Source organism: Aspergillus homomorphus (assembly GCF_003184865.1).
Source record: "Aspergillus homomorphus CBS 101889 unplaced genomic scaffold BO97scaffold_1, whole genome shotgun sequence".
In the NCBI taxonomy this organism is placed as follows: Eukaryota; Fungi; Ascomycota; class Eurotiomycetes; order Eurotiales; family Aspergillaceae; genus Aspergillus; species Aspergillus homomorphus.
In genome coordinates this window covers 1,863,514-1,877,468 of record NW_020291887.1, presented here as the reverse complement: position 1 = coordinate 1,877,468, position 13,955 = coordinate 1,863,514, and the positions used below count along the sequence as shown (strand labels likewise).

At 56.3% G+C, this 13,955-nt stretch overlaps 4 protein-coding genes across 4 annotated transcripts in view; 2 read left to right on the top strand and 2 right to left on the bottom strand.

Annotated features, from left to right (window-relative positions):
- The window catches only part of BO97DRAFT_402275 (uncharacterized protein), a 1,788-nt gene extending 611 nt beyond the window's left edge, over positions 1 to 1,177 (bottom strand). Inside the window, exons 1-3 of the mRNA XM_025694461.1 lie at positions 710 to 1,177; positions 215 to 594; positions 76 to 140 (exon numbers count right to left, since the gene is read on the bottom strand). Of these exons, the coding sequence (XP_025556928.1) occupies positions 76 to 140; positions 215 to 594; positions 710 to 937 (673 nt within the window). The 5' untranslated portion in view covers positions 938 to 1,177. The remainder of the gene's footprint in view (positions 1 to 75; positions 141 to 214; positions 595 to 709) is intronic.
- Positions 1,178 to 2,052: 875 nt separating this feature from the next.
- Positions 2,053 to 3,023, bottom strand: BO97DRAFT_402274 (uncharacterized protein). The gene has a single exon (XM_025694460.1). The coding sequence runs from the start codon at positions 2,922 to 2,924 to the stop codon at positions 2,211 to 2,213; it is 714 nt and encodes a 237-aa protein (XP_025556927.1). The 5' UTR covers positions 2,925 to 3,023; the 3' UTR covers positions 2,053 to 2,210.
- Positions 3,024 to 3,479: 456 nt separating this feature from the next.
- Positions 3,480 to 12,289, top strand: BO97DRAFT_467236 (ketoacyl-synt-domain-containing protein). The gene is made up of 12 exons (XM_025699636.1): positions 3,480 to 3,834; positions 3,899 to 4,043; positions 4,106 to 4,374; positions 4,436 to 5,080; positions 5,152 to 5,704; positions 5,806 to 5,959; positions 6,024 to 7,026; positions 7,114 to 8,415; positions 8,480 to 8,541; positions 8,603 to 10,496; positions 10,582 to 10,902; positions 11,018 to 12,289. Exons 1-12 carry the CDS (start codon positions 3,640 to 3,642, stop codon positions 11,900 to 11,902), a joined length of 7,428 nt encoding a protein of 2,475 aa, XP_025556926.1. The 5' UTR covers positions 3,480 to 3,639; the 3' UTR covers positions 11,903 to 12,289.
- Positions 12,196 to 13,925, top strand: BO97DRAFT_430713 (uncharacterized protein; the record flags this gene model as incomplete). The annotated part of the gene is made up of 5 exons (XM_025697457.1): positions 12,196 to 12,252; positions 12,611 to 12,698; positions 12,814 to 12,994; positions 13,078 to 13,429; positions 13,461 to 13,925. 5 exons carry the CDS (start codon positions 12,196 to 12,198, stop codon positions 13,923 to 13,925), a joined length of 1,143 nt encoding a protein of 380 aa, XP_025556925.1.
- Positions 13,926 to 13,955: the final 30 nt, after the last annotated feature.

The window sequence follows — 13,955 nt, the reverse complement described above, 5'->3', positions numbered from 1 at the left end:
AAAAGAAAAAACTAGAAAAAAAAAAAAAAAAAAAAAAGAAAAAGGCATTTCCATGCCGGTCCAGGTCTAGCTTACATGTGATGTCGTTGGTGTCAATCGCGCCGAGGTAGGATAGGCGGACGATGCTAGCGATGCAGATGCTAGAATGGGAACGAACAGGTGAGTCGGTTAGTCAGATGTATTCGGAGGTTTGGGTTTTCCACCAGGAACATACAATCCTCCCATTAACAACACGGCCGTCACGCCCAACTTCTTCTCGTGCGTCATCTTCAGTCGCCAAATCAGCGGCAGGGGCAGGCACAGAATGATCACATCTGTCAAGAGATTCGAGATGGAGTTACCATAGTAGAATTTCATCTGGTCGATGCAGTGGCTGTCGGCGGCCTTGGAGAGGTTCCAGGCCGCGTCGACGGGCAGGCAGGTGAGGATCTGGGCGAGCACGACGGAGATCATCCAGCCCAGCACGATGGCACCCACCGCGGCCGTGGCATACCCGAAGGTCTTGGTCGGGAACAAGCGGCGGTACATAAGCAGGATGGACAGCTTGATCGTCGGTAAGGTGAGAGCATAGCAGAGGTTGTCGATATATACGAGCTGTTGATCTTGTTGCCTGATCAGCCAGCAGCTCCTCGATGCGCGTGTCTCTCCGAGGGTGAGAGGATAGATCGGGTATGTATGTTTGGGGTCTCTCTCTCTCTCTCTCTCTTACCATCAAAAATCGCTCCAGCTGGTCAACCTCCAGGAGACTCGCATGGAACCCGGCGAACCCAATCGTACAAATTAAGATGCCCGTGACGTATAGTCCGCTGGCGAAGACCAGGGCCAACAGCGCCAGCCAGTCATCCACGCCGAGATTCCGCGCCCGTCGCCGGGCGAGGAACCGCAGTAGCACCGCGAGAAACGCCCCCGTCTGGAGAACCGTGGAGACGGTGACCATGGAAACGGCGTGTCGCGCCACGACTGGAGCGTGGAGGCGCGCCATGGCGGAGGTGATCTCGAGAGGAGAAGTGATTTCTATTTTGCTTCTGTTTTTCTGAGCTGTTGCAAGAAGAGTCCTAGATAGCTGAAGTGAATCTGCTTGCTGGCGCGGGTTGGAGGCAGGTTAACTAGGCGGTGATCATTGCTTACACGCCGGCCACTGCACTTCGCCCCCAAGTAGGGGTGATGTTGGTGATGGTGGTGACAGGGGTTGATCTGCTTTGGGGAGGGGAGGGGGGGAGGGCATATCAGCTGAGTTCCTCGGTAGTTAGGAATGCCGTTGGAGTATCGCAATTAACTTGCAGCCTGCAGAACTGCGGGCTGAGTTTCCGCTTGGAACGCTTGGCATCAAGTGCGCCACACTTCAAGTTCGTTTTCGAGGCCAGAACCCCCGTGGACTCGGACTGGCTGTGCTGTTTAATTACCTCTGCAGTGTACTAAGGCACGGTAAACAATAGCACGCACGTGCATTCCGCGCTTCTTCCGACAGGATCGGCGCGGCAGAGGCGTATCGGCTTGTAAGCAAGTACGAACAGAGAATCGAGCTTCAGATAGATTTGCTTCGGTCGGTGGACTATGTACATGAGTGTATTGTCCACAGGTAGTTTTGTGTTGTCACTGTAGGCTTCTGTCGTTCCGTTCAGGCGTGGGATTGCCGGTTACCGATCTTTTGCTTCTGCACTTCACCAGGTGTCGCAGTCGGTCAGATTCCAAGTCCCCCTGCACTTGATTTCGGACGTACACCCCTGTCGAGTTGCACCCTACAAGAATCATCTGACCCGGCTGGTGAAGAGGATTTAGTGGGGGCCGAAACTGAAGTAGGTTTAGACGCGGGGGTGTGGTGGGGGCTAAAAGGCAGCTCGTTACTCGGAGCTCCCTTGAGTCAAGCGTTAAGCGCCATTCTCGATTCGAGCTGTCGAAAGGAACAATAAGATGAACCCTGGCAGGAGTACCTTATTTGTTTGACCCCCCCAAAAAAAGATGGCTGTATCCCAGCTGTCGGGGATGGAAGTGGCCAAAATGCGGCATTGCCCGGGAGCAGAAGTATTACTATCCTATCCTATGTGGGGCTTACTCCTAGGAACTGCACTAACGGACACGGCATAAGCACTAAGAAGTGGGCCCTCAATTTGATAACAAGAGCCCTGAAATTGGCGATCCACCAATTTCCTCAGGAAAAGCAGGAAAGAATTACAGAAGTGAGGTACTGTACAAGGTACAGAGAGAATGTGCTAAGCCGGCACCAGTTCGCTGTTCTGTGCACGCTCCATCGTGGCCCGGACCGCAGTCACCAATTGATGAAGCTCCTCGCCCTCGGTGGGCACTCCATGGCCAACCGTATGGACCACTTGCTCGTTGACCCCGTTGTCGCATAGCGCCGACAAGGACGGCCCCATGCCGGGATAGTCTTCGTCGTTGGACGCCCAACAATTGACCGTGGGCAGACGGATCCAGGCGTGGTGACCGGGAGGGAGCTCCCGGACCAGGCGAACCTCCCCTCGCTGCAGAGCGGCCAGGTCAAAGGGATCCCCACCGCAGAGGAAGACGGCAAATCGAAACGGAGACTTGGCGAGCAGGGGGCGTAAAGCCAGTGGGAGGTTGCTTTGGTTTGGGGTGGTGTCGTTGGCCGTGGCTAGGGCTATCAGAAGAGTGGCCGCAAGGACCGCCCCCTGAGAAAAGCCGATCACCCCATCAAACGGCCCGTTGGTACGTGCGTACACTGCTAGATCCTCCACCGCCCGCAGAATACTCGCCGCTGACTCGTCGAAGTAGGAATAGCAATCCACCTGTTCTCCGAAGACGTCGCAGATGCCCCGTGCTGGGGGCCATAGCACTGCCCCGTCGATAAAGTCGAATTCATGTTTTGGTTGGTTGTTGTGGTTAGTGTTGTGTTTCTCATCTTGGCTCAGGTTGTAACGCAGGGCGGCTACGTGCCCGAGGAACATTCAACATGTCAGATTAGCATGATGCAGCGCACCTGGGCGAGTGAAAGATAGATGGATCGCTGGATTCACGGAGATCGTACCTGTCTGTGCCCGAAGGATCTGTCGGTTGTGTTTCGTCTTGTCAAAAACTGGCGTTTGGCACGGGTGTTGTCCAGAAGGAGGACTATACGTACATCGCTGTTGGTGCCCAGCCCGTGGAGGCAGAGGAGGCGCATGATGACCGGTACCTTGTACTGGACAGTCTGATCGAAGGAGAGGTGTGAGGGGTAGTAGAGACCTGGCTGGACCTAGAATGGTGTGATAATTATATACTTCATACCCTTGTCGGTGTCATTGCCGAGGCCTTGAATACGGCGAGGATGTAATCCAATCTGGGACCGGATAAAACGGATAAAGTAGGAGAGCTCCAGAGAAGAGAAAGTGGGAAGGTGAGTGGCACACAAATTGGGAAAAAAAAAATGCACATTGTAAAAGAAAAAAATAAATTAAAAAAAATAAATAAATAAGAGAACTAGCACACATTATCGACAGAGTAGATGATCTGCTAAAAGGCATGTCACCTCGGCTTTGCCAGAACAAGCTAATGCCTTGCGAGGCTCTATCAGTGACCACTGACAGTTACCAGTAACGAAGTGTTCGGCTTGATAAATGTCGCCGCGGCACTTCAAGACCCCTCTGGTAGGTTATCATTGACACTAGAGGACAATTTGACCTCATGAGAACGCAAATATCTACCATGGAAGACCCTATTGTTGTTGTGGGATTCTCCCTGAAGTTTCCTCAGGATGCGGACTCTAGCGAAGGCTTCTGGAATATGCTCCATGAAGGGCGCTGTGCTATGACTGAATTCCCCGCAGATCGATTCAATATCGATGCTTTTGAGGGGCCCAAAAGTGCGACCAATGGAACTGTAAGTGCATCGATTCTCGCAAAACTCTGCTAGGCTGCCACAGTAAGCTCACCTTGATATCCAGATGCCACTTCGCGGTGGCCACTTTCTCAAAGAGGACCTGGGCGTTTTCGATGCGCCGTTCTTCAACGTGACGCCGGCGGAGGCAGAGGCGATGGACCCCCAGCAGCGCCTGTTGCTGGAAACTTCGTATCGGGCCTTGGAGAATGGTGGGTACAAACTGATTTCTCGCTCTCCCCCCCCTTGAGATACCAACTCACGTGTTCAATAGCCGGCGTCACTATCGGTCAATGCGCGGGGAGCAAGACCTCGGTCTATACGGCTACCTTCACAGATGACTACAAGAGCGTTCTGATGGACGCGCCGGATAACATCCCCAAGTACGCGGCGACAGGGCTATCGGGGTCTATGCTGGCCAACCGCATCAGTTGGTTCTACGACTTCCGCGGGCCCAGCATGAACCTCGACTCCGCTTGCTCGAGCAGTCTGAGTGCTCTACATATCGCGTGTCAAGACCTGCACGCAGGGACGTCCACAATGGTATGAGCCGCCCATTGCAGTCAACGAAGAAGAGGACTACTGACCAGTGTATATGCTGCAGGCACTCGTGGGCGGCTGCAATCTAGTTTTCCACCCCGACTTCATGCTGATCATGTCCAATATGGGGTTCCTGTCGACCGACAGCAGATGCCAGAGTTTTGATCACAAGGCCAATGGCTACGCGCGCGGAGATGGCATCGGGGTGGTGGTGATCAAAAAGCTGTCGCAAGCCCTGGCCGACGGCGATACAATCCGCGCCGTCATTCGCGCGACGGGGTTGAACCAAGATGGGCGGACCCCCGGCGGAATCACACAGCCCAGCGGGGACGCCCAGCGGGCATTGATCGAAGAGACCTTTGCCAAGGCCTTATTGGATATGCAACCTGTCCGCTTCTTTGAGGCCCATGGGACGGGGACCGCCATCGGTGACCCAACCGAATCTCATGCGATCGGGCTATCCTTCCTGGAATACCGGTCAGCCGAGGACCCCTTGTTCATTGGCGCAGTGAAGTCGAATATCGGGCATCTGGAGGGGGGAAGTGGCATTGCGGGCCTCATCAAGACCATCATGATTCTCGAGCGGGGCGTCATCCTCCCAAACTCGGGTCTGGAGCGCATCAACCCTAAGATCGATACCCAGGGGCTTCATATCCAGTTCCCGACTGCGCCCATTCCATGGCCAAGCACTGGCTTGCGACGGGCCTGTGTAAGTATCCCGGGAAAGAGGTGTTACTCGCCCCACATGGTTAATCACGCTGACCGACGGTCCAATGTTAGGTGAATTCGTTTGGATTTGGCGGATCCAACGCGGTCGTTGTTCTCGACGATGCATTGAATTACCTTGCACAAAATGGCCTCCGCGGCCATCACCGGACTGCAGACCTGACCACAGACCCAACAAAGATGCTGTCCAGAGGTACAAAAGAGGCATCCCCCCCTCAACTGTTGGTCTGGTCTGCTGCCGATGAGAAGAGCCTTAGGAGTATGCTCGGCGCATACGAGCAGTTCTTTGCAGATCAGTCTAGTCACCTGCAAAGCCCAGATACATTTGTAGACCTGGTGCATACTCTGACATCGAGAAGAACTCGCCACAATTGGAGATCATCCGTGGTAACCACCAAGGAGGAAAACCTGCGTTCACTACAGGAATCCAGTTCTAAGCCCGTTCGTGCAACTGTCACGCCGGGCTCCATCGCATATATTTTCACTGGGCAAGGCGCACAATATGCCCGGATGGGACATGGCTTGCTAGCCATTCCCTTTTTCCGGAACCGGGTTGAGCAACTGGACAAGATCTTGGGAGAGCTGCAGTGCGGATGGTCGTTACTAGGTATGGACTTAGGCATTCAAAACTCGGGCATCACTTGCGCTTTTATTTTCTTGTTTCCCCACAAGGTTAATGAAGATGCCCAAACACTGACATGCACTTAGAGCTCATTCAGGATCCCGACGCCCGGGTGGACGAGCCCGAGTATAGTCAAACATACTCGACAGCGCTCCAGATTGCTGTGGTCGATTTCTTCATGCACGTCGGTGTCGTCCCTTCAGCGGTGGTAGGCCATTCTTCTGGCGAGATCGCAGCGGCGTAGGTCTCTTCTCCGGAAAGATCTATCTTCAACCATCACTGATTCAAAATTTCAATTTCCTAGGTACTGCGGAGGGGCCATCAGCGATCGCACTGCCTTGCGGATAGCTTTTCACCGCGGCCGATTAGCACAGCGCCTGCCGCATTTGCATGCTGTCCCACAGGGCATGTTGGCCGCCGCCGTCAGTGTGGAACAGGTTCAGCCGTACATGAGTCAGCTGGGACAGGTAGTCGACGAGCAACGTGTACAGATCGGCTGTGTCAATAGCCCGACAAGCATCACCTTAACCGGAGACAAAGACCAACTGGAGTGGTTGCGGTCATGTCTCGAAAAGGACGGCCACTTCACTCGGATGCTGCGTGTCAATGTAGCGTACCACTCCACGTTTATGGAGTCCATCAAGGAAGATTATCTGATTGCGCTGCAAGGCATGGATGGCGATCCGGTCGGGGAACCGCTCGTCCCCATGATCTCGACAGTCACGGGCCAGGTCATTCCCCCTCGCATGCTGCGCGATCCGGCCTACTGGATCAGCAATATGGTCTCCCAGGTCAGGTTTGCCTCCGGGATAGCACTGCTGGCTGTACTCTCCGGCCGCGCTCCTCGGAAGCACCTTGGCTCCAAGTTCCAGTCTCTCTCCGGCATCAGGACTTTGCTAGAGATCGGCCCGCATTCGACACTCCAGGGCCCCTTGCGGGACATAGTTCAAGAGCTGGATGTGCAGAGTCAATTCACTTATGACCATGCCTTGAACCGAAAGCAAGACGCCGGGCAGAGTGTTCTTCAATGTATCGGTCGCCTCTGGAGTCGGGGCCACTCCATTGATTTGCGCAGGGCGAATGGCCTCTGCGATCAGTCGCCGGCGTTAAGAACTGACCTGCCGGAATATCCATTCAACCACACCCAAAGGCACTGGTTCGAGGATAGGTTGAGCTCAGCTTTCAGATTCCGCACGCATGGTCCCCACGAACTCCTTGGGATTCTGACTGTCGACTCGAACCCATACGAAGCGCGGTGGCGCAACATCCTCCGTCTGGATGACCTCCCGTGGCTGGCGGATCATCAGGTAAGTTTCGACGAACTGATTTCTATTCATCCAACCGGCGACTAGTTGACTGACTGTCCCAACCTCCGTGCTTGCTTTATGCTCCAGATCAGCGATAGCATTTTATTCCCTGCGGCAGGGATGCTAGCCATGGTCATCGAGGCTGCACAACAGCTTGTATCACCCCAACAGGACAAGAAGACATCTGGCTTCGAGCTCCGCGAGATCCGATTCCTCAACGCGCTACAAGTGCCAGATAGTGTCCAGGGGATTGAGACGCAGGTTACCTTGTCGCACGCGGGTCACCGGGGTGGAATCCACGCAGCGACATGGTACGCGTTCAAGGTCTTTACATTTACTTCCCGACGGGAGTGCGTTGAACATGCTCATGGGACTATAAGAGTGGACATGGCTCGCCTGGATCAGCCGGACCCTACCACCGCGACTCTGGCCTACCACCAGCAGGCCGTGCATCAGGCTCGACAGGGCTGTGAGACCGCGCTAGATTCCACGGTGCTGTACAGCATCATCCGGGAGAATGGCGTGAATTATGGACCGAAGTTCCAAACTCTGGAGAATCTGCGCATTGATCGCCGCGGAGGCGCCGTGGCGGACATCCACCCGTGCTCCAAGGAGTCGGACTTTCCCCGGCAGAGTACATATGTCATGCATCCGGCGACGATGGACGGGCTGCTGCAGCTGGTGTTCCCGGCCCTCAATGAGGGCGGCAGTCGCCCGTTGCCCGCGATGGTTCCGTCGTACGTGAAGAGGCTGGCCATTGCTGCTGCCCACCCCGGGCAATCCGATGCCGCCGTGGACCAACCCCTGGTGGCTACGACGCGGTCATCAATGCATGGCTCTAACGGCACCCAGTCCGACGTGGTCGCCCTGTCCAAGCTCGATGGGCAAGTCATCTGCGCGATCGATGGTTATGAGACCAAGTTTGTGGCCTCGGTCAACGACGAGTCGGTGGCGGAGCGAGCTGCGCGACCGCTCCACAGCCAGGTCGTGTGGCTACCGGACCTGGATCTAATGACCAACGAGCAAATCCGCCGATTCTGCACGCAGGCCCTACCGCAGGACGGCGGGGATCGGCTAAAGCTCATTTCTAAACGCTTGGCCCGATTTACGTCGCTCCTGACGCATAAGAACCCGCTCCTCAGGGTCCTCCACATCGGTGGCAGCACGGCAGATCTCGCTAGCTTCACAGAAACCCTCTCCTCCAGCAGCGAGCGCTGTCCTTGGTTTCAATACGACTACATCAAGCACTCCCAGGAAGAGCTCGCGCATGTAGAAGCCCACTGTGAACGCCTGGGACAGAATGTTCGTCTGAAGTCTCTGCAGCTGGACCAAGATCCCACCACACAGGGATTTGAGCCTTCTTTCTATGACCTCGTGGTTATTTCTCAGGTATGACAAAGCCGCATCCTGTCCGGTGATTCGTCGCGAGTGCCGCGTATTGACGATCCTCCAGCCACTGACCCCGGAGCAAGACATGCTCAAATCGCTAAACAATATCAGAGGATTAGTCAAGCCGTAGGTTACCACTGCCGGAGAAAGTGAGGCAGGCAATGCTAACATTATCGATTATCAACAGGGACGGCCGGCTCATCCTCATGGGAGTTCACATCACGCCACCAGAGGCGACCAGCCTCGTCTTGACTCATCCCGCCGAAGCCATGCCATGCCTTTCTCCCCACAACGCGACGAGCTCGTCCTGTTCCGAGGAGCAACTGTCGGAAATTCTGGCACGGAGCCAGTTCACGGGCATTGAGGTTCATCTCCCGGAAAATTCTCCTTCGCATCCCAGAGAGAGCGGTATCGTGATCAGCAGACCAAGAACGAAGGCTGTAGAGGCGAAGGCACTCGAGATGCCGCCCGTTCTGATCCTCACGGACGGGAAGAATGAGGCACAAGCCAAGTTTGCAGAGCAGCTCCGAAGACAGATCCAGAGCAATGTTGCGGATCTCGAGGTGTCGATCGCCCCCTTCCTAGAGGCAGTGACTGAGAAGCAGCCGCAGGGGCGCATCTGCATCTCTCTGCTCGAATACCATCGGCCGTTTCTGGCCACCCTGACCGAGGCGGAGTTCAACGCCCTGAAGGAGATGCTGACCCTGACCAACGACGTGATCTGGTTGGTGCGAGACGCGCAAACCCCGCGGAAACCCGAGTTCCATCTGGTCGATGGCTTTGCCCGGTCCTTGCGGTCCGAGAACGGGCAGCTCAAATTTGTGAAACTGGCTTTAACCGACTCGGACCGAACGCACGCCGTCGGCGGTCCGGCCACGGTGGTCACCGTGCTACAGCACGCGGTGCGCTCTTCGTTGGACGACATGGAGTTCGAGTACGAAGAGCGCAACGGGCTGCTCGAGATCAGTCGCGTCGTGCAGTCCAGAAGGCTGGACGCCTCGATCAGCAGGTCCACCGCATCCCACCATGTGGAAACCATCGAACTCGGCCGTGAAGGTCCGTGCCTGCAAGCCAAGCTCACGAAGCCCGGGTTTCCGGACAGCATGCGGTTCGAGGAGGTGGAAGAGATGTCTTCGTATCGGCCGCGCGATCTGGGCGAGTCGGAGATCCTCGTGCACGTGCACGCGGTAGGCGTCAGCCACGGAGACTATCTCATCGCCTCGGGGCAGGCCCCGGATGACGAGACCGGGATGTTCTCCGAGGGTGCCGGGGAGGTCCTGCAGGCGGGCTGGCGCAGTGGGTTCCAGGCCGGCGACCGCGTCCTGCTTCGGTATCCCGCCTGCTGCCGCACGTTCCTGCGCCTGCCGGCGGCCTTTGCGGCTCCCCTACCGCCGCAAATCTCCTTCGTGGAGGCGGCCGCACTCCCGACGGCGGGATTGCTGGCCCTCTACGCGCTGCGGATTCTGGGACGCATCTCGCCGGATGACTCCGTCCTGGTCCGCCATGCAGCCAACGGTGTCGGGCAGGTGGCTGTCCAGCTTGCCCAGCTCATGGGGGCCAAGGTCATCGTCACGGAGGATAGCCAGGAGAAGCGAGAGATGTTGCGAGCAAAGTACAGCCTTTCCGCGGATCTGGTCCTTCCCGAGCAGGAGGGTGGCGGCCTCGAGATAGTCCATGGGATCCGCCAGGCTACGCCGGAAGGATATGTGGATCTCGTCTTGAACTTCGACAGCAAGGAGTTGGAAGGGTCGTTGAATGCGTTGGCCCCGTGTGGGACGCTTATAAACCTGAGCCTGTCCAGAGATTTGCCGCCTGACCATCACCGTCTCGTGCGAGACGCTGCGGCCAGATGTATCACCCTTGCTACCGTGGACTTGTCCCAACTCCATCGCCAGAAACCCACGGTTGTCCAGAAGCTTCTTCGGCAACTGTCGCAGCTTATGCTGGATGGGTCAGTGGTACCGGTGACGCCGCTGAGAGTCCTCGCGGCATCAGATGTTTCCAAAGCCCTCCAAATCGTGCAGAGAGGTCAGACCGCCGGTAAGGTCGTGCTGGATCTGGGTCCGGGGCAGTCCGTATCGGTGAGTGCAGCTGTGTTCCCTTTTTTTTTTTTTGTTTTGGGAAGGATTCTGCAAAAGGCTAATCAATCGAATGACCATCACCTAGGCTCGTATGCGCAACAAATCAACGTATCAGTTCAACCAGGACGCGACATATGTGATTGCAGGCGGCTTTGGAGGGCTGGGCCGCAGCATATGTCGATGGATGGCGAGTCGAGGGGTGCGAAATCTCCTCGTTCTGTCGCGGTCCGGGGCGCGGTCCGAGCCGGCGCGCCAACTGGTTCAAGAGCTCAGTGCGCTCGGGGTCAAAGTGGTAGCGCCGCCATGCGATATCATCCAGCCGGCTTCACTCGCCGAGGTGTTGAAGGAGCATGCCTCTACGTTACCCCCAATCCGAGGATGCTTCCAGTGCACAATGGTCCTGAGAGTAAGTGACGACAGCCCTTTTCCTTGCAAAAGAAAAAAAAAGAAAAGAAAAGAAAAAACAAACAAGACCTCACTACACCCACAAAAGAAAGACATCTGCTGACCAAACCCTTCAGGACGCCGTGTTCACCAACATGACCTACGAGGACTTCATCGTCAGCACGCGACCCAAGGTCTTCGGCTCATGGAACCTGCACTCCCTCCTCCCGAAGGGGATGGACTTCTTCGTGCTCCTCTCGTCGATCGGCGGGGTGCTCGGCGCCCCCAGCCAAGCTAACTACTGCGCCGGCAACACCTACAAAGACGCGCTGGCGCGGTACCGGGTGCAGCTCGGAGAGCCGGCCGCCGCCATCGACCTGGGCATGATGGTCGGCGAGGGAGTCGTGGCCGAGACGGCCGGAATGCTGGACTCGCTGCGCCGCCTAGGCTACTTCATGGAGGTCAGCCCGGCCGACCTGCACGCGCTGCTGACCCACTACTGCGGGGCGCCGTGCCCGTCCCCCGCTTCCCCGGCCGAGGCGCAGGTCGTGGTGGGGATCGAATGTCCCGCCGCGATGGAGGCCAAGGGCTTCGACCCGCCCTACTGGATGCACCGCCCATATTTCCGGGCCCTCCACCTCGTCGAATCCCACCTGCCGACCACCACCGGACCCACCACCCGAGGCTCCGGGCCCGCCGCCGCCGCCGGAGGCGCAGCGGGGAGGGCCGGGGCGGATGCCGCGGCCGTGCTGCGCGCGAGCCCGTCCGTCGCGGCGGCTGCGGCGCAGATCGTGCAGTGGGTCGTGGCCAAGCTGGCGCAGATCCTGGGACTCCCCGCGGAGGAGATCGCCGTGGACCGACCGGTGCATGCGAACGGCATCAACTCGTTGGTAGCGGTCGAGCTGCGCAATTGGTTCGGGAAGCGCATCGGCGCGGATGTCGCGGTCTTTGAGATCCTAGGCAACATGACTCTGGCGGAGCTGAGTAAGTCGGCGGCCGAGAAGACTCGCTTTCGGGATTGATAATATCCAGCCAGATGGTCTGCCTCTCTCCACGCCGAGAGATATTGCAGTTCCTGGATCAGGGGATCTTGCTGGCTGGAGACTGAGCAACAACACTCACTTTGGCATGAACAAGAGCGCCCGTTGGGTTGCCGTACACTGTGCTGGAGGGAATAATCGAGATTGACAAGAGAATCCTTTGGACAATGTATACATCATACCTAGGAACCCGTTCTGGTGGTTTGCCCTTAGCCCCCTCCCCTCCAGCCGACTATCGCGCAGCTTCCCGAGTGGAAATATAGAAATCCGCCAAAATGATTCTGATCCTGCTGTCTATGAATCTGCTGGGATCTCTTTCAGGCCCACCCTGTGTAGCTAGCTAGCCATCTAGGTACCTGTTCGGGAGACAATGTGATTAGATTTCACGGAAAGAACTTGTGGTTGCGGCGATTGCCAGATTATCGATGGTTAATGTCCTCAAGTCATCGTACTGTGTGGAATCGGCTTATATCTGATTCTCACAACCTCTATATCTCTGACCGAGAATAACAAGAACTATCTCTGTACACGTGCACTGGCATTGACCAAAGCGTCAGCAACGAGATGATGGCCACGGTCCCAAACGCTTTGTCGGGTGTCAACCGCTAGGATTGAACGATATAGATAAGAAAGACTAGAAAAGGACCGATCTCCACCGGGATCATCACTAAGTGCTTTTGTTACTGCCAGATATGTGGGGACAAGACCATCAAGGACCACATGGTCGATTTTGTCCTTGGAGAGTCGTATCAGGAGGTCAACCTTGACGATAACCCGTGTATAATTTCCCAAATGTGGGCACTTTCTGCCCATCGAAAACATGAGACGCACAGATGGACATGAAGAAGTACTATATTCTTGATGCCCAGGGAAGACCTGATCGGACTGGGTAGCATTGCTGGAGCCGTTCTCTATAGACAATATTAAAACACACGCTAGCTGTCGAGGGCCAGTAAGCGATATTGCCAGGTACAGGCGGTTGGTCCGACGTGCTTTATTGGATGAGTCGACGAAAATGTTGATTTTGTATGTGAACCGCGAGTATGTTCCCTCTTGCGCAAGAACTTCCCCAACGTATTCGACAACTCCAGGACGCGAAAGTTTGCCAGCCAGCTATCTGGCCAGAGAAGATCGAGCTCAAGGGTACACGCGATGAGCAAATTCACCGTCTCTGCCAACCACAAGGGACGATGGGCTGAAATGCTCGGTCTACGACAGCGAATCGACCGAGACAGAAAGCGAGTGACACCTGAGGAGCAGCCGTACAGCAGAGTACGCAATCTGGTCACTACTGCTCGCCGTCGAGAGAGGCCCACGGAAGAAAGCTTCCAGCCTGCACCTGATATCCTCCAAATGAAGGGGACCCCTTTCAGGCCACTGCCCTCGCTTTACGGCTCGATATCGCTCTACTTGCGGACCTTTCTAGGACTGCACCGCGACGCGGCAAAGCGATCGCAAACTGTGATTGTGATAGACCTGTCGAGAGCCCGAAAAGAGTGCAAGAGTCTTGTAGAGACAGCATCGCACTCCAAGCGCATAGTCCATCAGACGGAGGGGGTATATCTTCCTGGCCCAGCTCCACTCATTCGAGCGATCGTATGCCGCCTCATCTAAGGTGGCAGAACAGCACGTTGTCCACGCCAAGGAAGCCCTCGATCACGCCAAAGGCCTCTGTGTGTTTTGGCCGGGTCACACCAGGGGCCTGATGGAGGAGATTGAGGGCGTCGAGAAAATGCTCCGGGGCACCACGTTCTACACCCCAGTAACCAACGAAGAACGCATAGCGGTCATTGCTGCGACGGCGCGCGAGTTCCGTGGAACGGGTCATTGGTACTATTGTCGTAATGGACATCCGTTCACTATCGGGGAGTGTGGCATGGCAATGCGGAGATCAGTCTGTCCTGAGTGCGGAGAGCCAGTTGGGCAAGAGAGCCATGCGGCGGCAGAGGGAGTGACACATGCGAGGGACTTGGAGGAGGGGATGGAGCGGATGCGCTTGGAGTAAAGCCATGTACTGGTGTGACCCTTTGAATAA